This window comes from Vicugna pacos, unplaced genomic scaffold, assembly GCF_048564905.1.
Source record: "Vicugna pacos unplaced genomic scaffold, VicPac4 scaffold_104, whole genome shotgun sequence".
NCBI lineage: Eukaryota > Metazoa > Chordata > Mammalia > Artiodactyla > Camelidae > Vicugna > Vicugna pacos.
This window is the reverse complement of record NW_027328784.1, coordinates 5581180-5599766: the sequence shown is the minus strand read 5'-3', so window position 1 is coordinate 5599766 and position 18587 is coordinate 5581180. Positions and strand designations below refer to the sequence as shown.

Below are 18587 nucleotides of genomic sequence, written 5' to 3'. Positions count from 1 at the left end.
GATTTCATTAAAACTTCATACTGCACGCACACACACACACAAAACCCTGAATCCTTGTTACTTTAAGCCATATTCATATATATCCATATTGAATATGCATCAGAAACAAGCCACCCTCTTTAGTATTCACAGTTGATCCTTCTAAACTATCTGTCATTGTGACAGCACATTTTTACTAAGCAGCTCTTGGATGCTTTGTATACAAGGCGTCTACCTCTCACAGTCAGACATGGTAAACGGCATCACTCAAATTTCACAAATGAGGAAATATACTTAAGCCATGGAAACAACGTACATATTTATCATCAGGAAAGAAAAGAGTAAAGATTTTACTTTCAATATGCACTGACAAACTTTTCCTCCATACTAAGACTACATACATAAAACAAATTCAGTCATTGTAAATTATTCTGTCAATAAGCACCACTAGAGAAAAACAAGCAACATCATTAGCAATGATTGGACTTTCAAAGCCCACTCCTATTTTGCACTATAATCATTTTTAAAGTTTTGTTTTTAGTGCTTACATAGCACTAATATAAAGAAAACATAAACTATTTAAGTCATTACCTGAGAATGCAACATTTGTGAAAATGTACAATTTTAATTTATGCCGCTCTGTCTCACATTCTCACTGGTGTCTCTCCTTTGAAGGCCTCATCAGGCTGAGATCGCCAAAATCGGTCATTTATGGACTCACAGGAGTTCGGGAAACCACTCAACGGGAGGCTGATCAGAGGAGAAATTGAGAATGCATCCTGTGCAGCCTGGGTTCCAGCACCGAGCTAGGCACCGCCAGCTGCGTTTGATTTGGGACAAGCTGCCCAGCTCTCAATCCCTCAGCTGCAAAAAGGAGACATTGATACCTACCGTCAAACACCTGCTTTGAAGTAAAACATGAGAAAAACAGTTTAGCCTTTGGTAGGTGTCCACTCACAGCAAGCTTGGTCATTATGATGATGAGGATTACTTTTAATAAGTTAAGCTAGACCAAAAATTAGAAATCACCATAAAGGAGAAACATTTTAACTCAATAAGCATTTCCTTTTGAATGGATTGATAAAAGTTCTAATGATTTTTTTAATAAACCAAATTTTGTCCATTAATTTTAGATTTACCGGTTTATGGACAAGTCTCCAAAAAAAGAATTAGAGGCCTCTAACCTCTGAATACTAAGAAAGTAAGGTTTAAAAAAATTATGGGGGAGAGTATACCTCAGTTGAGAGAGTATGTGCTCAGCACGCATGAGGCCCTCAGTTCAGTCCCCAGTAACTCCATTTAAAAACTTTTATTTAAAGAAAAGGAGAATTAAAGGAAAAAGATGGAGGACTACAGAATTTTTTTAGAGAATCCACTCAGATTTAAGATGGGGAAAAAATATCCATTTCTCACAGGAAATCTTGAGAACTATGTAAACCGGATCTGAGTTGTCTAGTCTTTAACATTATTCATGAATTCATATTACCAAGTCTTAAAACTACCTGATAACCCACAGTGGTGATAGTGATCATAAAACCTGACAATGCGGATCGAACTCTGGCTAGGACTGCTCTGTTCTGACATCTCTGCCCCTGAGGCCTCACCAGGCTGAGAGCACTAAATTTTGTCATTCATGAGCATCTCGTGTAAGTCTTCCATTTATGCTTCTCAGTCTCCTCTCACCAGCCCCTCTGAGGGAAGCACTGTTATCATCTTCCCCACACGCAGATAAGGTCACTGAGGTACAGAAACTAAACCTGCTCCAGGTCACATCGGCATTAAAGGACGTCTGTATTTCTGCTGTTTTGCGATTGACAAAGGAATCTGAGATATCAATACAAGATAGACTGTTAAATAATCAAGTCTGTCAGCTCTTCACCTCAAAGAGCAGATACTATAAATTCCTGATGTAGGATGAGGCTGCCGCCACAAAATGACTCAGCTAGAAATTAATATCCAAGATGAAGCAGCGGATACACATAAATATTCATGACTGTCAACTCCTCTCACGGGTCTTGGCCCTTCACTGCCTGAATGGGGGTGAAATCCCCACCCGTGTCTGGGAGGGTAGCGCGGCTCTTCCAAGTCTCACCCAGGCTTCACAGGCTGTTTCCCCCTACAGACTGTCCTAAATGATTAAAAAGCTCACAAGATTTTTACACCAGCCAAAACTGAAAGACATTTCTGCATATGGAGCACTTTCTCAGGCTTAAACCATTTTTGCCTACACTCAGCAAGGGGGAAAAAAGAAACATGACTCTGCCAAGTCTCTTAGCCTTACCACTCACAGGAGTTGAATGGTCTCAGCACAAGATGACCCTTCACATTACAGGATGAGAACAAAATAAAGCCGCCCCAACAACAAGCACTCCCAGAGACAGCGCTCAGCAGTCTTCTGCACACTCACGGTTGTGCAGCCCTCACCACCATCTATTTCCAGAACACTTCATCACCCCAATAGAACACCCCTGTCACTAGCAGTCACTCCACAACCCCCCTCCACCCAGCCCCTTGCAACCATCATCTGCTCTCTGCCACTGCATGAGCCAATTCTGGGCATTTCTAAGATCACTGAAATCAACAATATGTGGCTGTTTGTGTCTGGTTCCTTTCAGTTAACGTGCTGTTATCAAGGCTTTCCCATGTTGAAGTGGTATCAGCATGTCTCTTTTTTTTTGAAAATGTTAAACTTTATTAGAAGGTGGTAAATACTATCAAAAATAGTAGAGTGGGGTATAAGGGATGGGGTTTCAAAGGGAAAAGGCCGGGTTGAGCAGTCAGGGTGGACTACCCAGAGCAGATGGCTTTTTTCATATTCCCCTTTATTTATTTTTTCTTTTTTATTCACTCTTATGTCTGAATAATATTCCACTAAATGGAGATACTACATTTTGTTCTTTCATTCAGCAGCTATATATGGATGAGGTCCAGAAGAATGAGTGTAAGTGGTGGCTAGCAGGGATGGCATTTAAGCAAAGGGCAAGATGTGCTTTCAAAAAAAAAAGTGAACAATCAGAGGCACAAGGAAATTCAGCGCGTTTCTGAGAAAGTGCATGGTTGCTTCAGTAGGACTGCCATGCAGGGCTGTGGGGGATAGTGACAGGAGACACAGTGAGGGAGTCACCTAAGAATATCCCCACTGCAAGCAGCTCAGCCAATTCTCCTCCCTCATCCTGTATTTTAGAGACATTTTTGCTAGCTTTTCTCTTATTTCAAGTAACAGTACTTTAGTTACACATCTGATCATCTGCATCAGACCACATTAGCTCCAAGCCACAGAAAATCATTCACTGACCGGAGCAGCTCCAAGACATAACATTGATGGACCAGGGAGTCCTGCAGCATCCCATCCTGCAGGCACAAACCACACATGTTCCCTGGTGATGTCCGGAAAGTAAAATGCATGGAAATATCTCACTGCTGCTGCACGACATCTGCCCACAAATTGCCCCCAAATCATGCTGGCACAGCACTACTCAACCATCGCACTACCCCCCCCAAAAAAAAAAAAGAGAGAGAGAGAAAAGAAAAGAAAAGAGAAGAAAAGAAAAGAAAAGAAAATATAAGAAAAGAAAAGAATAAAGCTAAGAAAGCAAATTTAGGCTCTTCCATTGAAAACCAGCAACCATCACTGCCAGTATCTGAGCTGGAATGATCCTGACTTCAAAAACCACTGTGCAGTTACTATTCAAGTGTGACAGACATATATGTATTTCACTTAGATGATATTACAATAGGATTTTTCTTTTCAAAATTTCCAGTTGCAACAATAGCACAAGAAAGTTTATGTTTCATTTTTTAAAAAAAATCAATTATTTTCCACTTTGTTAATTTTGAATCTATTATTATTTTATAAAGGGAGCTATGCTGCAGATTATAAACCAAATATCTGGCTTCTGCAAACAAGACCTATATGACTTCACTATTTCAGAGCAAGCTTTAATGATGCTTTCAAATTGGGGGCGCTCACTAACAGCTCTTTAAATACTGTCAAAGATGTGCTATTATGTAATGCAAAGGGTCTACCTACACATCAACTCAGAAACCAAAGAAACTACACGAAAGCCTTAGTTTATCATTTTAAAATATTCCTATTATCTTGAATATTAAATTTCTTAAAAGATAAGATATTTTTTGAGAAAGACATCAGTTGTATTAAATTTCCTCTCACCAAGAAAGCAATCTTTATCAAGAATTACTACCCCTATGAAAATCCAAAAGACAGGACGTTTCTAGCTAAGTTAACTTACAGATCTCAACACAAGCCTAAATCCTATCTGCTCTCACTTGAACGAGCCCAGCAAAGTCCTGGGCTACTCTGGAACTTAGCTCTTCTGTTCCATATGTTGGCAGAGCTAAGATCATCACACAAGGCAGGGAAGGAGAGAAGAGGTAAGTCCACCTGGCGGCCTCCATCTGTTTACTTCCAGCCACAAGGTGTCGCTAGAGCGACCCCGCTAACAAGCCCTCCACACAAGGAAACCCGGCATCCACTCTGCCCCTGCGGTCCCCAAGCAGTCCCGATGCCCCTCTCCCACTGGTGGCCTCCGAGCCTGTGAATGGTCTTCTAATGACCCTCCCAGTTGGTGACACCCTCCCCCTCTTCCCCGCTACACACACACACACACACACACACACACACACACACACACACACACAGCCAAGGCAGCCTTCCCAAAGCACAAATTTGATTACATCTCCCCCACTTCAAACCCATCAGAGGCTCCCTGGTAGAGTTCTAGCCCCACCCCCGACCCTGCTTGTCCATCCTCACCTCAGTACCAGGTCCCCAGTGACCTCAGGGGCCCCGTGACCTGCTGCTACTTCCCACTAGCCTCCAGGCTCATTTTAACTGTTTGTCAAGGAAGTCTTCCTTCCCTCCAACCTCCGCACTTTGGATTAGGTGCCCTGCTGTGTTAATAAAACATTTTAATCTAAGTCAACTTCTGACACTGCTAAGCTCTCAAGAAGCAAGTACATTTTGCTTACTACTGTGGGTCCACCCCCTCTCCCCTAGACACTCAGAATTGCGTGTGTTGTGAATAAAAGAATGAAGGGGTGGGACTCAAAAGGACAGGCAGAGCTGCTCTCCTAAGGGTCACTTCCTACTGACACCCTTCACTGCCTCTTCTGTGTCAGTTCTAGTAAAAACCAAGCTCCTCCAAAGCCCTCCACCCCTAGGCCCTCTCCAGTGTCCTTCAAAGCAGGGTCACCCACCACCCTGGACCACACAGGGCAGTCTCCCCGAGTCCTCACCCCACAAGCCTCCAGGCCTCTACCCAGGCTGCTCCTGCCACCTGAGTCACCCTCTTGATTCCTTCCCCTGGCTGACTCTTACTCTGTCCTCAGAACTGAATGTAGAGCCAATTTCTTCCAGGAAGTCCTCCCTGATGATGTCCTTTAGCTCTTGGCTGGCTCCATCTACAGCAGCACTGCTTGGCGACCAACTGGTATTTGTCCACCTGCTCCTATGAGACCATGACCTCTTGGAGGCCACGTGGGAAAAAGGAGTGAGGTGACAAGAGGGGTGGGAAGAGCAAACAGGAAAGTCGCAGCTCAAGTCCCAAATTCAAGGATTCTGTCTCAGATAAAAAGAATAAACTGTTTCATACGTGTGTCATTTGGCTATGATTTTTGTGGCTCATGGAAAACAAGAGCTTGGTGTTCAAGCCTGAAATCCAAGTTACATGCAAAGAAATGTATATATTCATATCCAAAGGAAACCAGAGCTGCTCAACAACACTTTGCAGTTAAAATCCAAAGGAACTTTGATAAAGGCAATCTCCCTCTATCTCTTTATTTTTATTTATTTATTTTTTTTGGTATCATATAGTTTTAGAAGTATTTGTATAACTAAGTGATGGCTACAGCCTATGATTCTGCACTGGAGTGTTTGGGGCTAAGGAAGCCCAGATTACATGCACTGTGTAAATGCAATCACACCAACACAATGACAGGCGCCCTAGTGGCTGAGCTGAAGTTCCAAAGCAGAGAACCTTATGTTGGAAGACAGCTCTCAGTAGAAAGTAAGAAATGAAATGTTCTGTACTCAATCTCATTAGCTTTATGAGCCATTAACAGATAGTATGTCTTGTCTAATGAAACCCCAAAATATATTGTCATCTTCGATTTTCTCCATCTGACTGTTTTATGCTAAATTTGGATATCAAACCCTCACTCCATACGGAAAGCTCAGGCCTTAGCTGCAGCACAGTTACATCCCGTGGAAGAAAGCCGATCAAGGGAGAACAGGAGAGTTTCCCTTCAGAAGCTGCTAAGTGTGGTTTTGCACCTGTATGTCATTTACAACCACGCCATCGTCAAAGGAGTAAGACCTTACATCTGTGGGGCAAAAAGCACTGCGGTGGTTCTGAACCATGAAAGAACACTGAGCTTTGTGCAACAGTCCTGAGGCACTTAAAGCGTACTTTCTCTGAAAGGCTCCGAAACTGACTCACTTCACCATTTCAGGTACAACCGGAATTAGTAGAGAGAACATGCCCTTGAAGTCTGACAAGGCCCTGCTGGAATCCTGCTACAGCATTTACTAGCTGCTAAATGAACCAATTCCTTAAACCTCTGAGGAGGCTTCCCAATCTTCAAAACGGGGCTGCCACCGCCCACTTGGGAGGCATGGATGTGAATGCAACACGCAAGTAGGGCGGCCAACTGGTACGTGACACGGGGCCTGGCTAGTTTCCCTCCGCTGCCCTTCTCCCCCTTTAAACTTGCACTGTTCCCCCTGGTAAGGGTGAAGCCCCAGGAACAGACTGCCCGATTCTTCTGTATATCCCCGGATACATACCTTACCCTTAGGAGGTCAGAAAAACAACTGCCTCCTCCCCAGTCACTATCAATATTCTTAAGAGTCTGGGTTTTTTTAACTCTATGTTTCAGGGAGACTATTCAAGAATTGTTCAACCACCGTTCTCCAGGTTGGCTCCTCTCCCAACGCCCATCCCTTCTTACCTCAAATCTTCTGTCTGATTGCCTTTTGTTCGTGGGAAAGAGAGTCCGCTAGGGTGCGGACTCCCTAGGCCTCCCTCCCTTCATCACAGGAGAGTGTGACTACATTCTCCCAACTCCCCACTCCGACTCCAGCTTCTGAGGAGTTTCCCCTTCTGGACCCTGAAGCCTCTGGATCGTCCCAAGACGCGCACACGTGGCCAAAACCCTCTCTTCAGATTTCTTCCTGGGTGGGCCTGCCCACCCCCCAGAACCTTAAGGATAAATGCCATTGCTCTGAAAATCACAAACGCCGCTGTCTGACACACCAAAGCTGCATGGTCCGGGCTTTCCTCCAAACCAGACACAGCCCTGCCCCCCCTCAGACACAGTCTGCACCTCTTGAGATGAGCTGATCCACTTGCACGGCTGTGAACACCAGCTAAGAATGACGAATCCCAATGTGTATCTCTAGTCCAGCTCCTTCACCTGAGCCCCAGGCTCATAGACACGAGTGCCTCTTGGAAGTCCTAACTTGGATGACAAATGGCATCTTAAAAATGCCATATATCAAAAAAAAAGGCCTTATGTCCACCATTTACTCTAGACTTCGATTCCTGGCAGGTACCTCCCAGGCTCCCCATTTTAGTAACAGCCCCAGCACCCACCTAGGTGTTTGAGGTCACATTCAATTTCCACTGTTCCCTCCACCTGGCCCTGCCCTGGAATCAGTCTTGTTATTTCTATCGCTAAGCCAGTCTCAAGTCTGGTTCTGCAGGGAGCACGATGGAAACCCACAAGCTCACAGCAAGGTGCACTGAGTCACAGTCCTCCGAAGGGAGTTCCCTGGAGGGGGAGGCATCTCCTGCTGCCAGTCACCTCAGAAGGCACTGGATTCTCACAAAGAAGGACCAGAAGAAGGGACTCAAGGATCTCCCGTGATCTGAAGTTTGAAGGGCCCGAGGTCTGGGGGAGCTCCTAGTTAGCTGACACTCCTGTCAGTGAGCAGATGAGGATGGTAGGAACCCAGGCAAGTCTGTTCTCGCTCCGACCCCTTTTCTCTCGGGAGCCACGGGAAAGGCCAGTTTCCAGGGCACAGACCGGCCATCACAGATCCCAGCCTGCATTTGCCAACCCAGACAGCCTAGACTCCTACTTGCGACCCTTACTTCTGTTCTGTTCCCCCCCAGAATGTGATGGACTCTTTCAGAAAGTCTGGACTGTCTCAAGCGAGACCATGTCAGTGAAGGATGAAGTGTCCACATTTGGACCAGAGCATGAAAGGAGAAACAAGGCCTCATGTCCAGCATGACGGTGGTGGCCAAGCCCTTTCCCTGGGTGAGATGAACCAGGGTCGGGGTGAGAATGCAAGGTCCCTTCACGGCTGACAGGGGTGTTGGAGACTCACTACCACAAAATAACCACACGGCCGTCAGTGGTGGACATCAGCTGCAACAGACACAGAGTCAGCTATTTACTGCCAAAAAGGGGTAAAAGTAAAGGCCGGTGCAGGGAGGCCTGCACGGCTGCTGAGGCAAACCACAGACCCGGCTCTGAATGCCCACTGGCTGAAGCAGAGAGGAAGCTATGGTCCCATTTAGGGGTCCCTGTGTCCACCAGATCCAAGTGAACCAGCTCCTTAGGACAATGCAATGTTTTCCTGATACTTAGAAAAACCAGCCTCATAAAGGGAACAAAAGAGTGGCATGGTTTTAGGCCCGCTCCTGCCCCTCTATGAATGCAAAGTAAAGTAAATGGCACTGGGAAGGTGAATGCAAAAAAAAAAACCAAAAAACAAAAAACCGGTGACTGCTTCCTCCAACAGCGTCCCGTGCAGCTGCTCACCCCCGAGCCGGCCACTTCCTCACCAGTGACCGCCGGCCAGGAAGCGCCGTCACGCACGTCACACAGCGACAGCCAGGAACCGTGTGCCGAGCACGTTTGTGTAAAAGCCAGAATCAAGCAAGGTGCTGCAGATTTTGACTTTCCAAGTTTAAATACTCCATGAAAAAAATCCCTCAGCAGCCGCCTAAATCAATTCGCATCTCACTTCTTCAAAACAAATAAACAAAATTAGTAAGAGAGCATTTGTTACCAAATATAAGGACGAACTAATAGGTTCCTCAAAGCAAGGACTTTAACATATATCAAACTCCAGTGGGTGATGTGCTAACATAGCAAAAATTCCAAAAAAGTAGAAAATAAGATGACTAGGATAATATACGAATCATGGCAACTGTTAAGTTTTTGCTTTTTATAGCGATGGAGACGGCACAGAGGGCGATCTGGCTATTCCAATGCAGGGTGTGCACAGCCCACATTTTCAGACCGAACAACATGCTCACGGGGTGGTATAAGGGATAAAGGAAAATAGAAAAAGGAATAGAGGAACAGCCAAAATTAGAAACACACGAGAACAAAAATGACTTTGACAGCATTTACAAGAAATTACGTGAGTGTGATGAGGACAGGGACGCGGGGACGGTGAGACCCACCCTCACCTCCTGATCCAGGGAAGGCAGGGGCCTGAGGGGAGCGATGCTGCCGGGGGACCCCAACGTGGTCAGCGCCCCAAACCAAAACTTCACCTAGATGCGTGTAGACAGCTTTTGAGCTACAAAATGTGGTCGCATTTCAAGCTGGACAACTTTACTCACTCCCACCAAGAGGAACAGGGGAGAATTAGGTTCTGCTCCTGAACCAAAGCATTGTTTAAAAAATTAATGACTGTGTAATAGTAAAAGCAACAATGGAGTAAAAGTCACTGGAGGAGAACGTGCTTGACCCGAGCTCACTGGCCACGTTATCTCACTGACGTTCAGATGCTGGCTGAGCCCTTATGGTACCAGAACAGACAGACCCACCAGGAGGGAGGTTTAATGTGCTGCTGTATTTTGATGCCGGCAGCCATGCCTGGTACACGAGGTTCTGGGTAAACAATGGTGACAGTGTCAACCACTATGGGCTAAGCACACATCTAGCTACTCCGCCAAATCCCAAGGGCAGACTTCAAAAGGCAAAAACAAGCTGGCATTCTCTGTTGGCTCTGCAGAATCAGAGCCAAGCAGTTGCTGAGCAAAAATGTCACCAGTGCCTCCTATGACAAAATAGGAGGCACTGGCGTGGGGCTGGGGCAGGGCTCCAGGCTTCCACTGATCACCCACCAGTCTGTCCAGGGGGTGAAGGAGGTCCCTGCTTTCATTGCACCGATGCACCTACCTTGAATGACGCCTTAGGACTCAACAGGAGGTGACAGGTGAGGTGAACGGAGCCAGCCTTGGTGTAGCACGGTTCTGGCAGCTATGCCCTCAGCAGTGCCCAGTTTCCTAAACCTGACACCTCATCTCCAAGGAGCAGAAGTGTAGTGTGGGCATGTAGATCACAGGACCCTGTGAGGACAAGTACAGATCATGGCCACGACATGCCTCTCCCCTTCCTTAAGCCATAGAGGAATGTCCGGGGAGGAAGTGAAAATTATTCCAGAGCCTGCCAGGCACCACACGCAGGTGGGACACGGATCCCCTGTGTCTGTCATTCACAGGACTGGTGTGGATTTTCTTTTTATCAATTCTCTGGCATCTTCTCCTCCATCTTACCAACAACAAGAAAGTAGAATCTGACCTTAGAATCACAGAGAATCACAGAGCCCCTCCTGCACAGCGGGCCCGGCAGCACGTGCCATGTCCTCCGACCGTCACCTGTGGGACCGCCATGAGCGCTCTCCAGACTCAAGGCCCGAGGCCGTAGGCCGGGGGGACACAGCTCACCTCACTCTCCCCAGTAAAGGGGGACCACCTCTCGGCAAAGACGTCTCACCCTCTTCTGCCCGTGGGACAGCTTGAAAGATATACAGGGAAACATAGTAGAGGGTGAGGGGTTAGGCAGCCCAGAAGAGATCATCTGCACTTCCAAGGCAGAGTGGGGTCTTTGACCTAATCACAGGGAGAAAGTGAGGACGAATTTTTCCCTGCTGTGTCCCATACACCGTGACATGCCTTTCCCTGCGTAAGGAGCTAATTCGGAAGCCCCTGGCAGTGTTTCTGATGCTCTAACTTGGCATGGTGGCTGTCAGGCAGGGGAGAGGGCCTGAGCCGTGCTGGTGCTGGGCCTGGGAGGCAGGAGACATCGGCTCCACCCTGAGCTCAACCAGCACCTCGTTCTGCGTCTCGGGATTCAGAGTCTCATTTATAAGCAAAGGGATGAAACTGTCCCAGGACAGGCTGTCCAACAGGAATGAAATGAGAGTCATGTAAATAATGTTTCTCAGTTGCCACGTTTAAAATGTAACAACAAAAAAAAAAACCAAGTAACTGATTTTAAGAACAGACCTTACTTATTCTACTGTATGTAAAATACTATCATTTTGACGTGTAATCAATATAGAAAGTAACAAGATAGTTTATATTCTTTTTACTAGACAAGTTTCAGCGTCTGATGTGCATTTGACCTACAGCACATCTCAGCTCAGACCGGCCTCCTCCCCAGCACTACTAACAACAGTAGCTGTGGCTACTCTATTGGACAGCAACTCCAGGGGTCCCCCCAAGTGTCCTGGCTGAAAGAGGGGAGTAAGTGTCCACACTAACCCTAAAAGGATCTCTCTGAAACAAAGGCGGATTTAGTTTTAAACGTCTGAAAACCGGCGGGCTACACCTCCTTCCCGCCTTGGCTACAAGAAAGCCCTCCTCCTTGATGATCCCATTCTGGATGTAGGGAAGCAATCTGTCACACAGCCAGGGTGGCCCGGCCTTCAGGTTGACTTGCCTGCTGTCTGTGTCCAGTCCCACGAAGTCCTCCTTCTCAAATAGGATGTAGAGGAGGGGGGTCTTCTCCCCAGAATTTTCGGGGTCCCCATCCAGCCACTTGGACTTGGGCAAGATGAAGAGTGACTCAGTGAAGTCTTTGATCCTCTACTCCACCACCCGCAGTCCTCGTAGATTGAAGGCCACGTCGGTGTGTGGCTGCTCGGCCACCTCCCCATACAGCATAAAGACAAAGAGCTGAGAGTCGTAGAGCGTGGTGCCATACAGCTCCTCTGTGCGTGGAGCTTCTAGAAGGTCTTGGCCAAGAGGCAGTCAGTAATGGTGACAAGGCCCATGACATTGCGGTGGGTCTGGAAGTCACTCCATCCATTCTCGGGCGCATAGAGATACCTATAGTAGATACAGAGTGCCCACTGGGAGCCGCACGGTCTGATCTGGCTCACCAAGGAGATTCCATTATAGATGCAAAAGAAATTCTCTAAGATGATCCCCACGGGTTGGACCACAATCGGGAGAGTCTGGTGGTCCTCAGCGCACTGCATGTAGTCAGGGGCGTTCATGTTGCAGGCGCTGCCGAGAAGGGAGGGTAAATCGATGTACATACTGTGCTGTGGGCTGCGGGCCTCACTGGGATGCGGCGACCTGGTGTGCACCAGCCAGAAGGCAAGGGAAGTCCAAGCAAATCGGGGATAAGTTTGTCCTCAGCGTCTGCACATGGCTACTGAAGCTCAGATCACATTACCCAGCTTTTGGTCTAGGCTTCCATCCCCTGCAGAAAAGGATCATTTCTTGTTTTCTGTTTCCAAGCACCTAGGCAGGCCCTGATGCAAAGTCGGTGCTCAAAACTGCTGAATAAATGAATGAATAAAGGAACTGCTTCCCCACCCCTCAGCAGGATATAATGCAAAGAACCATAGTAGGATCAAAATATCTGGATTTCAACGCCAATTTATTTGAACTCCTAAGGTGCAGAATAATGGGTAAGAAAACTTGCTTTGGGGAGGAGGGTACAGTTCAGTGGTAGAGCACGTGCTTAGCATGTTCAAGGACCTAGGCTCAATCCTCAGTACCTCATTTTAGAAAAATGAAACAAATAAATAAACTTAATTAACCCCCTCAAAAAATATTTTCTCCATTCAAAATTCAAAAAAAACCACCTTGCAATTGACACAACATTGTAAACTTGACTATACTTCAATTAAAAAAAAAACTTCTTGCCTTACAAGAATATATCTGGATTATGGAAGTTTGCAAATGTAAAATGCCTAGGGTACCATTTGCATAAGAAGAAGGAACTGTACAAATGTACTATCCCTCATTTATGAGCTATTTTTCCTTTGGGGAGATTATAACCTCTCAGAGATATTTTTCTCATATTAAAAAAAAAAAAAAAAGAAAACATTACCTGATTCTCCATACTGCTGAAGAATCAGATAACCCTATGAAAGCATCTGACCCACAGAGTTTATTCAATAAATGTTTGTTGAATTAATGAATAAACAAGCAAAGTGAATGCTGCTCCCTGCCACAGACCATCATAATGGTACTGCTTGGAAATGCCAAGCCCACGTTCCACCCAAATCTTCACTAACCACGTGGGTGACCTGGGCAGACCTGTGTGCTTCTCTCAACACCAGTTTATTCATAAATAGAAATGAGGGCAATAACACAAACCTAAAAGGGTTAGTGAGTCACGAATGAATAGTACCCCAACTTTGCAAGATGGAACTATTAAAGAAAATTGGGCAAAGAGTCCATAGGCCCTCTCCATATTATCTCTTACAACTACATGGGAATCTACATTACATCTAAAAATAAAAAGTCTATTATTTTAAAGAGGCTATTGAGTTTAAATCAGCTCACCATCTCAAATAAGGAACACACAGTACAAATAAGAGAATGCGCAGCCCATGAGATGCACTCAGTAAATATTCCCACTGAACCCACTGGTCCCTCCAAATTCAGAGCATGAGGATGTGTCCTCGTGGCCAGAGGCCACTGCACCTGAAGCTAAAAAAGCTAATGGTCCCCACTTTCAAAAGCCCCTGCCACCAACCTAGGTCTAATTTTGTATTTGTAATTTTTTTTCTTTTTATAAAATAGAAATCCCCAATTGCATAGCCTTCAGGTCACCAAAACCTGACCACAGAGATCATGATGGCAACCCTCCTTGGTGAAACAATAAAATGAAAAGCCATTTCCACAAGACCTGTGTGTAAATCTACTAGGGAACTTCATCCTGGACTGAGAGGAAGAGGACTGGGGAGGAGGGGGCAATCTGAGGCACACAGACCCATGGGCCACCTGTCCCACGATGGACATTACACTCAACCCTCACCCTCCAGGAACTTCAAAATACACACAGACAGAGTGATGTGGACAATATATATGTATTTTTAAAGAAATTCCGACTCTCTAGCAGGTCTTGTATCTACCGAGACACAAATGGCTTATGTGTATAATGTTTCACAAAAGCCTTAAAACATTACCACCCCAACTTGACACATTAAGAAACTAGGGATAGAGGTTTATCACATTGTGCAAGATTAGAGAGATGCCACATCAGACACTGTATTTAAACCCAAGCCTTTGCTCCAGTGCTCACACAAGAAAGTGTGACATACTGCCCCTTTCCTGCCCTCTCCCTGCAATAAATCTCTGAAGAGTCTTTTCTGTGCCACGTGGAATCACAATCACATCAATTTACCACAAAGAGCTATGTGACTCCTTGGAGGACGTGTCAAAATCTAAAGGGTTGTGATGGGAGGAGAGATTTGAATTTTCTGTTTCTCAAAGGAAACATGGCTTTAAAAGAAACTGAAAAGCACTTATCTAGTCTAAGCCCTCATTGTGTAGAGAAGGAAATGGAGGCTCAGAAGAGATGAGGAAAGGGACTTATTAACAAATATTGCCTCAGTGCAGCACCAAGCCAGCCCTGGGCCCTTCTGGGGGAGTACCTGGAAGGCCCAGGAAAATGATTGTTAGAAAAAGGAAAGAGAAGAAGCATACAAGGCCCTGTCTCTACACCACCATACCATGAAGTTCCACCAAATTATCCAGTATTGGGTGCAGCCAAAATTTAGGTGGGCTAAAGAGGTTATAGAAACCTGGAAGTCTCAACCATAGTGGAAATTCCAACATTTACTGTTTTTTTCCAAGTTCAAGCATCAGTTCAGTGGGCGCTCCATACGAGGGACTACACGAGGCCTGGAGTTCTCCCAAATACAGATCTCTATTATCACGTGTGCAAACCACACACAGGCCCACCAGAAGAAAAACGCCCACACATAAGATGGAACTACTGAAACAGAAAAGAGCCAACCAGCATATATTGCTAGCAAAAACGGTGCTGCTAGAAATAGACTCATGGACATAGAAAGCAAACTGTTGTTAGCAGGCAGGAAAGGGAGGATTAACAGATACACATTAATAAATATAAACTAAATGACAAGGACCTACTATATAGCACAGGGCACTATTTTCAATTTCTTGTAATGAGTTGTACTAGAAACAATCTGAAAAACATTTATATACATATGCATAAGCTTATAACTGAATCTCTGCTGTACATCTGAAGCTAACATGGTAAATTTACAACACTTCAATAAAAAATAATTTTATATAATAAGTAAAAATAAAAGCAACGCCATAAAAAAAAAAGTAAAAGAACACGGTAATCCCCTTAGCTGTAGGTGGTGGAGAACTCTGCAAGCACCAAGTCCACTCGAATACTCCAGCACTGGCGGTTTCTCATTCTAACCATCAGAGAATCACTTGGCTTCTACGAGGTTACTTTTCTCTTCAGTGAAAGGCTACAGTTCCATCTAATGATGTATTGAATCTCATCATTCACAAACCCAAGAATTAATGAGGATTTCCCATAGGCCTGGCTCTGGACAGATGAAAAGATAGGGTCCCAGATATATTCATGTGTAGAAGAAGTTTATGCCATAAAGACATTAATTCTTCCTGCTTTGATAGACAGATTCATTGCAATTCTGATTAGAATTCCTCCCAGATATTTCATGGAATGTAACAAGTTAATTTATGGTCAGGAACAGCCAAGAAACTTCTTTAGAACCACCACTGGGAAGGGGTGGATAGGTCATGTATTTCAACTGGTCTTTCTGATGTGATGAAAACGTTCTGGAATAATAATGGTTGCACAAATGTGAATATGCTAAAAGCTGCTGAATTGTAACATTCAAGTGGGTGGACTTCATGGTGTGTGAACAATATCACAATAAAGCTGTTATATGAAAAAATCCTTCTTGCCAATTATTTTTCCCTCTATACTACTAGTCTGTCCCACAATTTAAGTAAAACAAACAAACAAAAAAAACCAAAACAAACCAGATTTTGCCAGGAGCTCTTTAGGAGTGCAATGTCCCTGGGTCTCCAACGCCTCAGGTTGTGCTGTTCCTGTTAACACACAGTAGCTGGGCTGGACTAGTTACGGACTATAAGTATCTTTTTAAGATCGACGGTCTCACGTTTCACCCTGGGAGAGTGAATGATGGAGGATGAGACAGCCTCATGCCTTCAGCTCATTTTTAACTGAACCAAGCCCTGCTTTCACCACTGTAATCCCTCTCAGTATAAAAACATGTGACATCAACAAGCACCGCCATCATAACAGCTGAAAGTGTTCAAGGTACTTATCTGGGGCAGAAATCCTGATCAAGGAGACAGAAGCTCCCTCAGCACTGCCGCTCCCTTTTCCCGACTCCACCAGGAGAAGCTGGGAGTTACAGCCGCGGGCTCTCAGCCTGGGGAGCAGCGCCCACGCCGCTAATCTGGACCTCAGGGATCGGGAAAGTGAGAGGAAGGCAGCCCCGGGGTCGCGGGGCAGGGAGAGCGGGGTGGGGGACGCGGGCTGCAGCCCCGCTCGGAGGCCAGCCCCAGCCCCAGCCCAAGCCGCCCGCCCCGTCCGGGTGTGCAGACCCCGCCCGCTCGGGACACAGCCCGCCCAGTGGTGGGGACGGGTCGGCGGCCTAGGAGAGGAAGCCCGGGAGGGGAGGACTCGCGGGCGGGAGAGGGGAAGCAGACGCCAGCCGCGGACTGAGGGGAGCCCGGCTGGGCCAAGAGGCGCAGGGGCACACCTGGCCCTGGACAGCTGTGGCCGGGGCGCCGGGGCAGGTGGCGCGGGCAGAGGGGTCTGGCCCGAGCAATCCAGCTGAACACACGCTGACTGGCGCCCTGGGGGGCTGTGACACGCCGACCGCCCTCCCGCAGCCGCCTCACCCCTTTCCCGATATCCCCTCACCTTGCACTTCCACAGCCAGAGGCCCCGGCCCCAGGCAGTAGCCAAAGGCCTACAGGGCGACAGAGCTGAGAAGCCATTGGGGCCGATCCCCGGCTCGGAGCTGGAGCTTCCAACCCGCGGTCCAGCTGGCAGCAACTGCGCATGCACAGGAGGGCCAGCGATCCGCTCTGGGTCCTGAGAGAGAAGGGGAACCGAGGGAGGGAGAATAGGGGAGGAGGAGGGGAGGCGGGGAAAAGTGGAGGGAGACACATGGACAGGAGGAGCAGAGGGAAGGCAGTTATCTGGAATTGGGAGGGGAGTAACAGAGATGGGGAGAAAGCGTTTTACCTCTTGTGGCACCCCGAAGGAGGCAGCAGTCCTGCCTATACACCCTTCTCTTACCCGTCATTGCCCACAGCTCATATTTTACGTCCCTGGCCCAGCCCTCCAGCTAAGGTCTCTGCAGAAACCCTACGGGTATCATACCCGTTGCCCCCACAAGGAGCTAGGTTTACTGTTGCTCAGGGAACCAAGCACCTGCAGGTGTTGTTTCTCAGAACTACCTTGGGAAGAGTACATATTCCCCTTTTACACGCTGGGAAACAGGCAGGCACGATCTCTGCCTTAGCTCCACTGTCCCAAATGTTGGGCTGGCAGGGAGCGGGAGGTAAAATGTCAGAGCCCCAGAAGGAGCAGACTGCCTGAGTGTTGGTGTAGAGTCCCCATCCCTCCTGGGTAAACCACACCCCAACCTCGGGGAATAATCAAGGGCTCACCGTAGGCCCCTGTGTGTGGGAGAGCTGCCCTCAGTCCCAGTGTCCAACTTGCTAGGTAGGTAGAAGTGTTATTGAGTCCAAATTCATTCTCCTCAGTGCAGGACAGGCCAGTAAGTTGGGAGACCAAGTGTTGGGGCATGGAATAGCAAGTTTCTGTAGACCTAGATGGCAAACTAATGTCCTGGAAAACCATCTCCCCAAGTCAGAATTCAGGCTGCTTTCCTATGTGCTTGGTTTTTGCAAACTTCTTGGTGTAGGAATTCCTTCTTGTTAGAATCCTTTGTTCTTGCAGCTATCTCCCTGGGTCAGATCCCTGTAAACCTCCAACAAAACAAACGTTATTTTCTATTCTGCAACGTGTTATCTTTATATGATTGGAAAAGTGTTAAATACCCTTAAAGGTCAGAGCCTTCAGAATAGGCTCTCCTGTATATTTTAGGCTCTAGGCAACATTGTTTTACAAGCAAGAAGAAGCCTAGGAGACAGAGCACAGGGTTAAAGTCAAAGGAACAGATCTAATATGGAGTCAGATTTTTTCTTTTCTATTACTGTGGCAGAAGCCACTTGAGGATTTAAATCCCTTAAAGTTAAAAATAAGTAAAACTTTAAAGGAATTTACATACATTGATGGGAACTTGCATAGCATATCTGGAAAAGCACACAAAGGATTGTAAACATTGGCATCTCCAGGGAGGCATGTAAGAACAGAGGATGAGGGAAAACTTCTTTCACTTGAGTATTTTTTGCTCTGTTTGAATTTTTTTAACCATATGCATATATTTCTTTTTCAGTTAAAATAAATGTGTAATGGAGCAAAGGAGTAATAGCTCAGCAAATACAGCAGCCATAGACTCACTGAGTCATCATTTTCGATTTAAG

General features: G+C 46.4%; 1 protein-coding gene across 1 annotated transcript in view; it reads right to left on the bottom strand.

The window, feature by feature from the left end:
• The window catches only part of LOC140694821 (uncharacterized), a 38484-nt gene that overhangs the window by 18014 nt on the left and 1883 nt on the right, over nucleotides 1-18587 (bottom strand). The window contains exons 2-4 of the mRNA XM_072957874.1: nucleotides 17709-17869; nucleotides 16954-17234; nucleotides 16041-16109 (exon numbers count right to left, since the gene is read on the bottom strand). Of these exons, the coding sequence (XP_072813975.1) occupies nucleotides 16041-16109; nucleotides 16954-17234; nucleotides 17709-17847 (489 nt within the window). The 5' untranslated portion in view covers nucleotides 17848-17869. The remainder of the gene's footprint in view (nucleotides 1-16040; nucleotides 16110-16953; nucleotides 17235-17708; nucleotides 17870-18587) is intronic.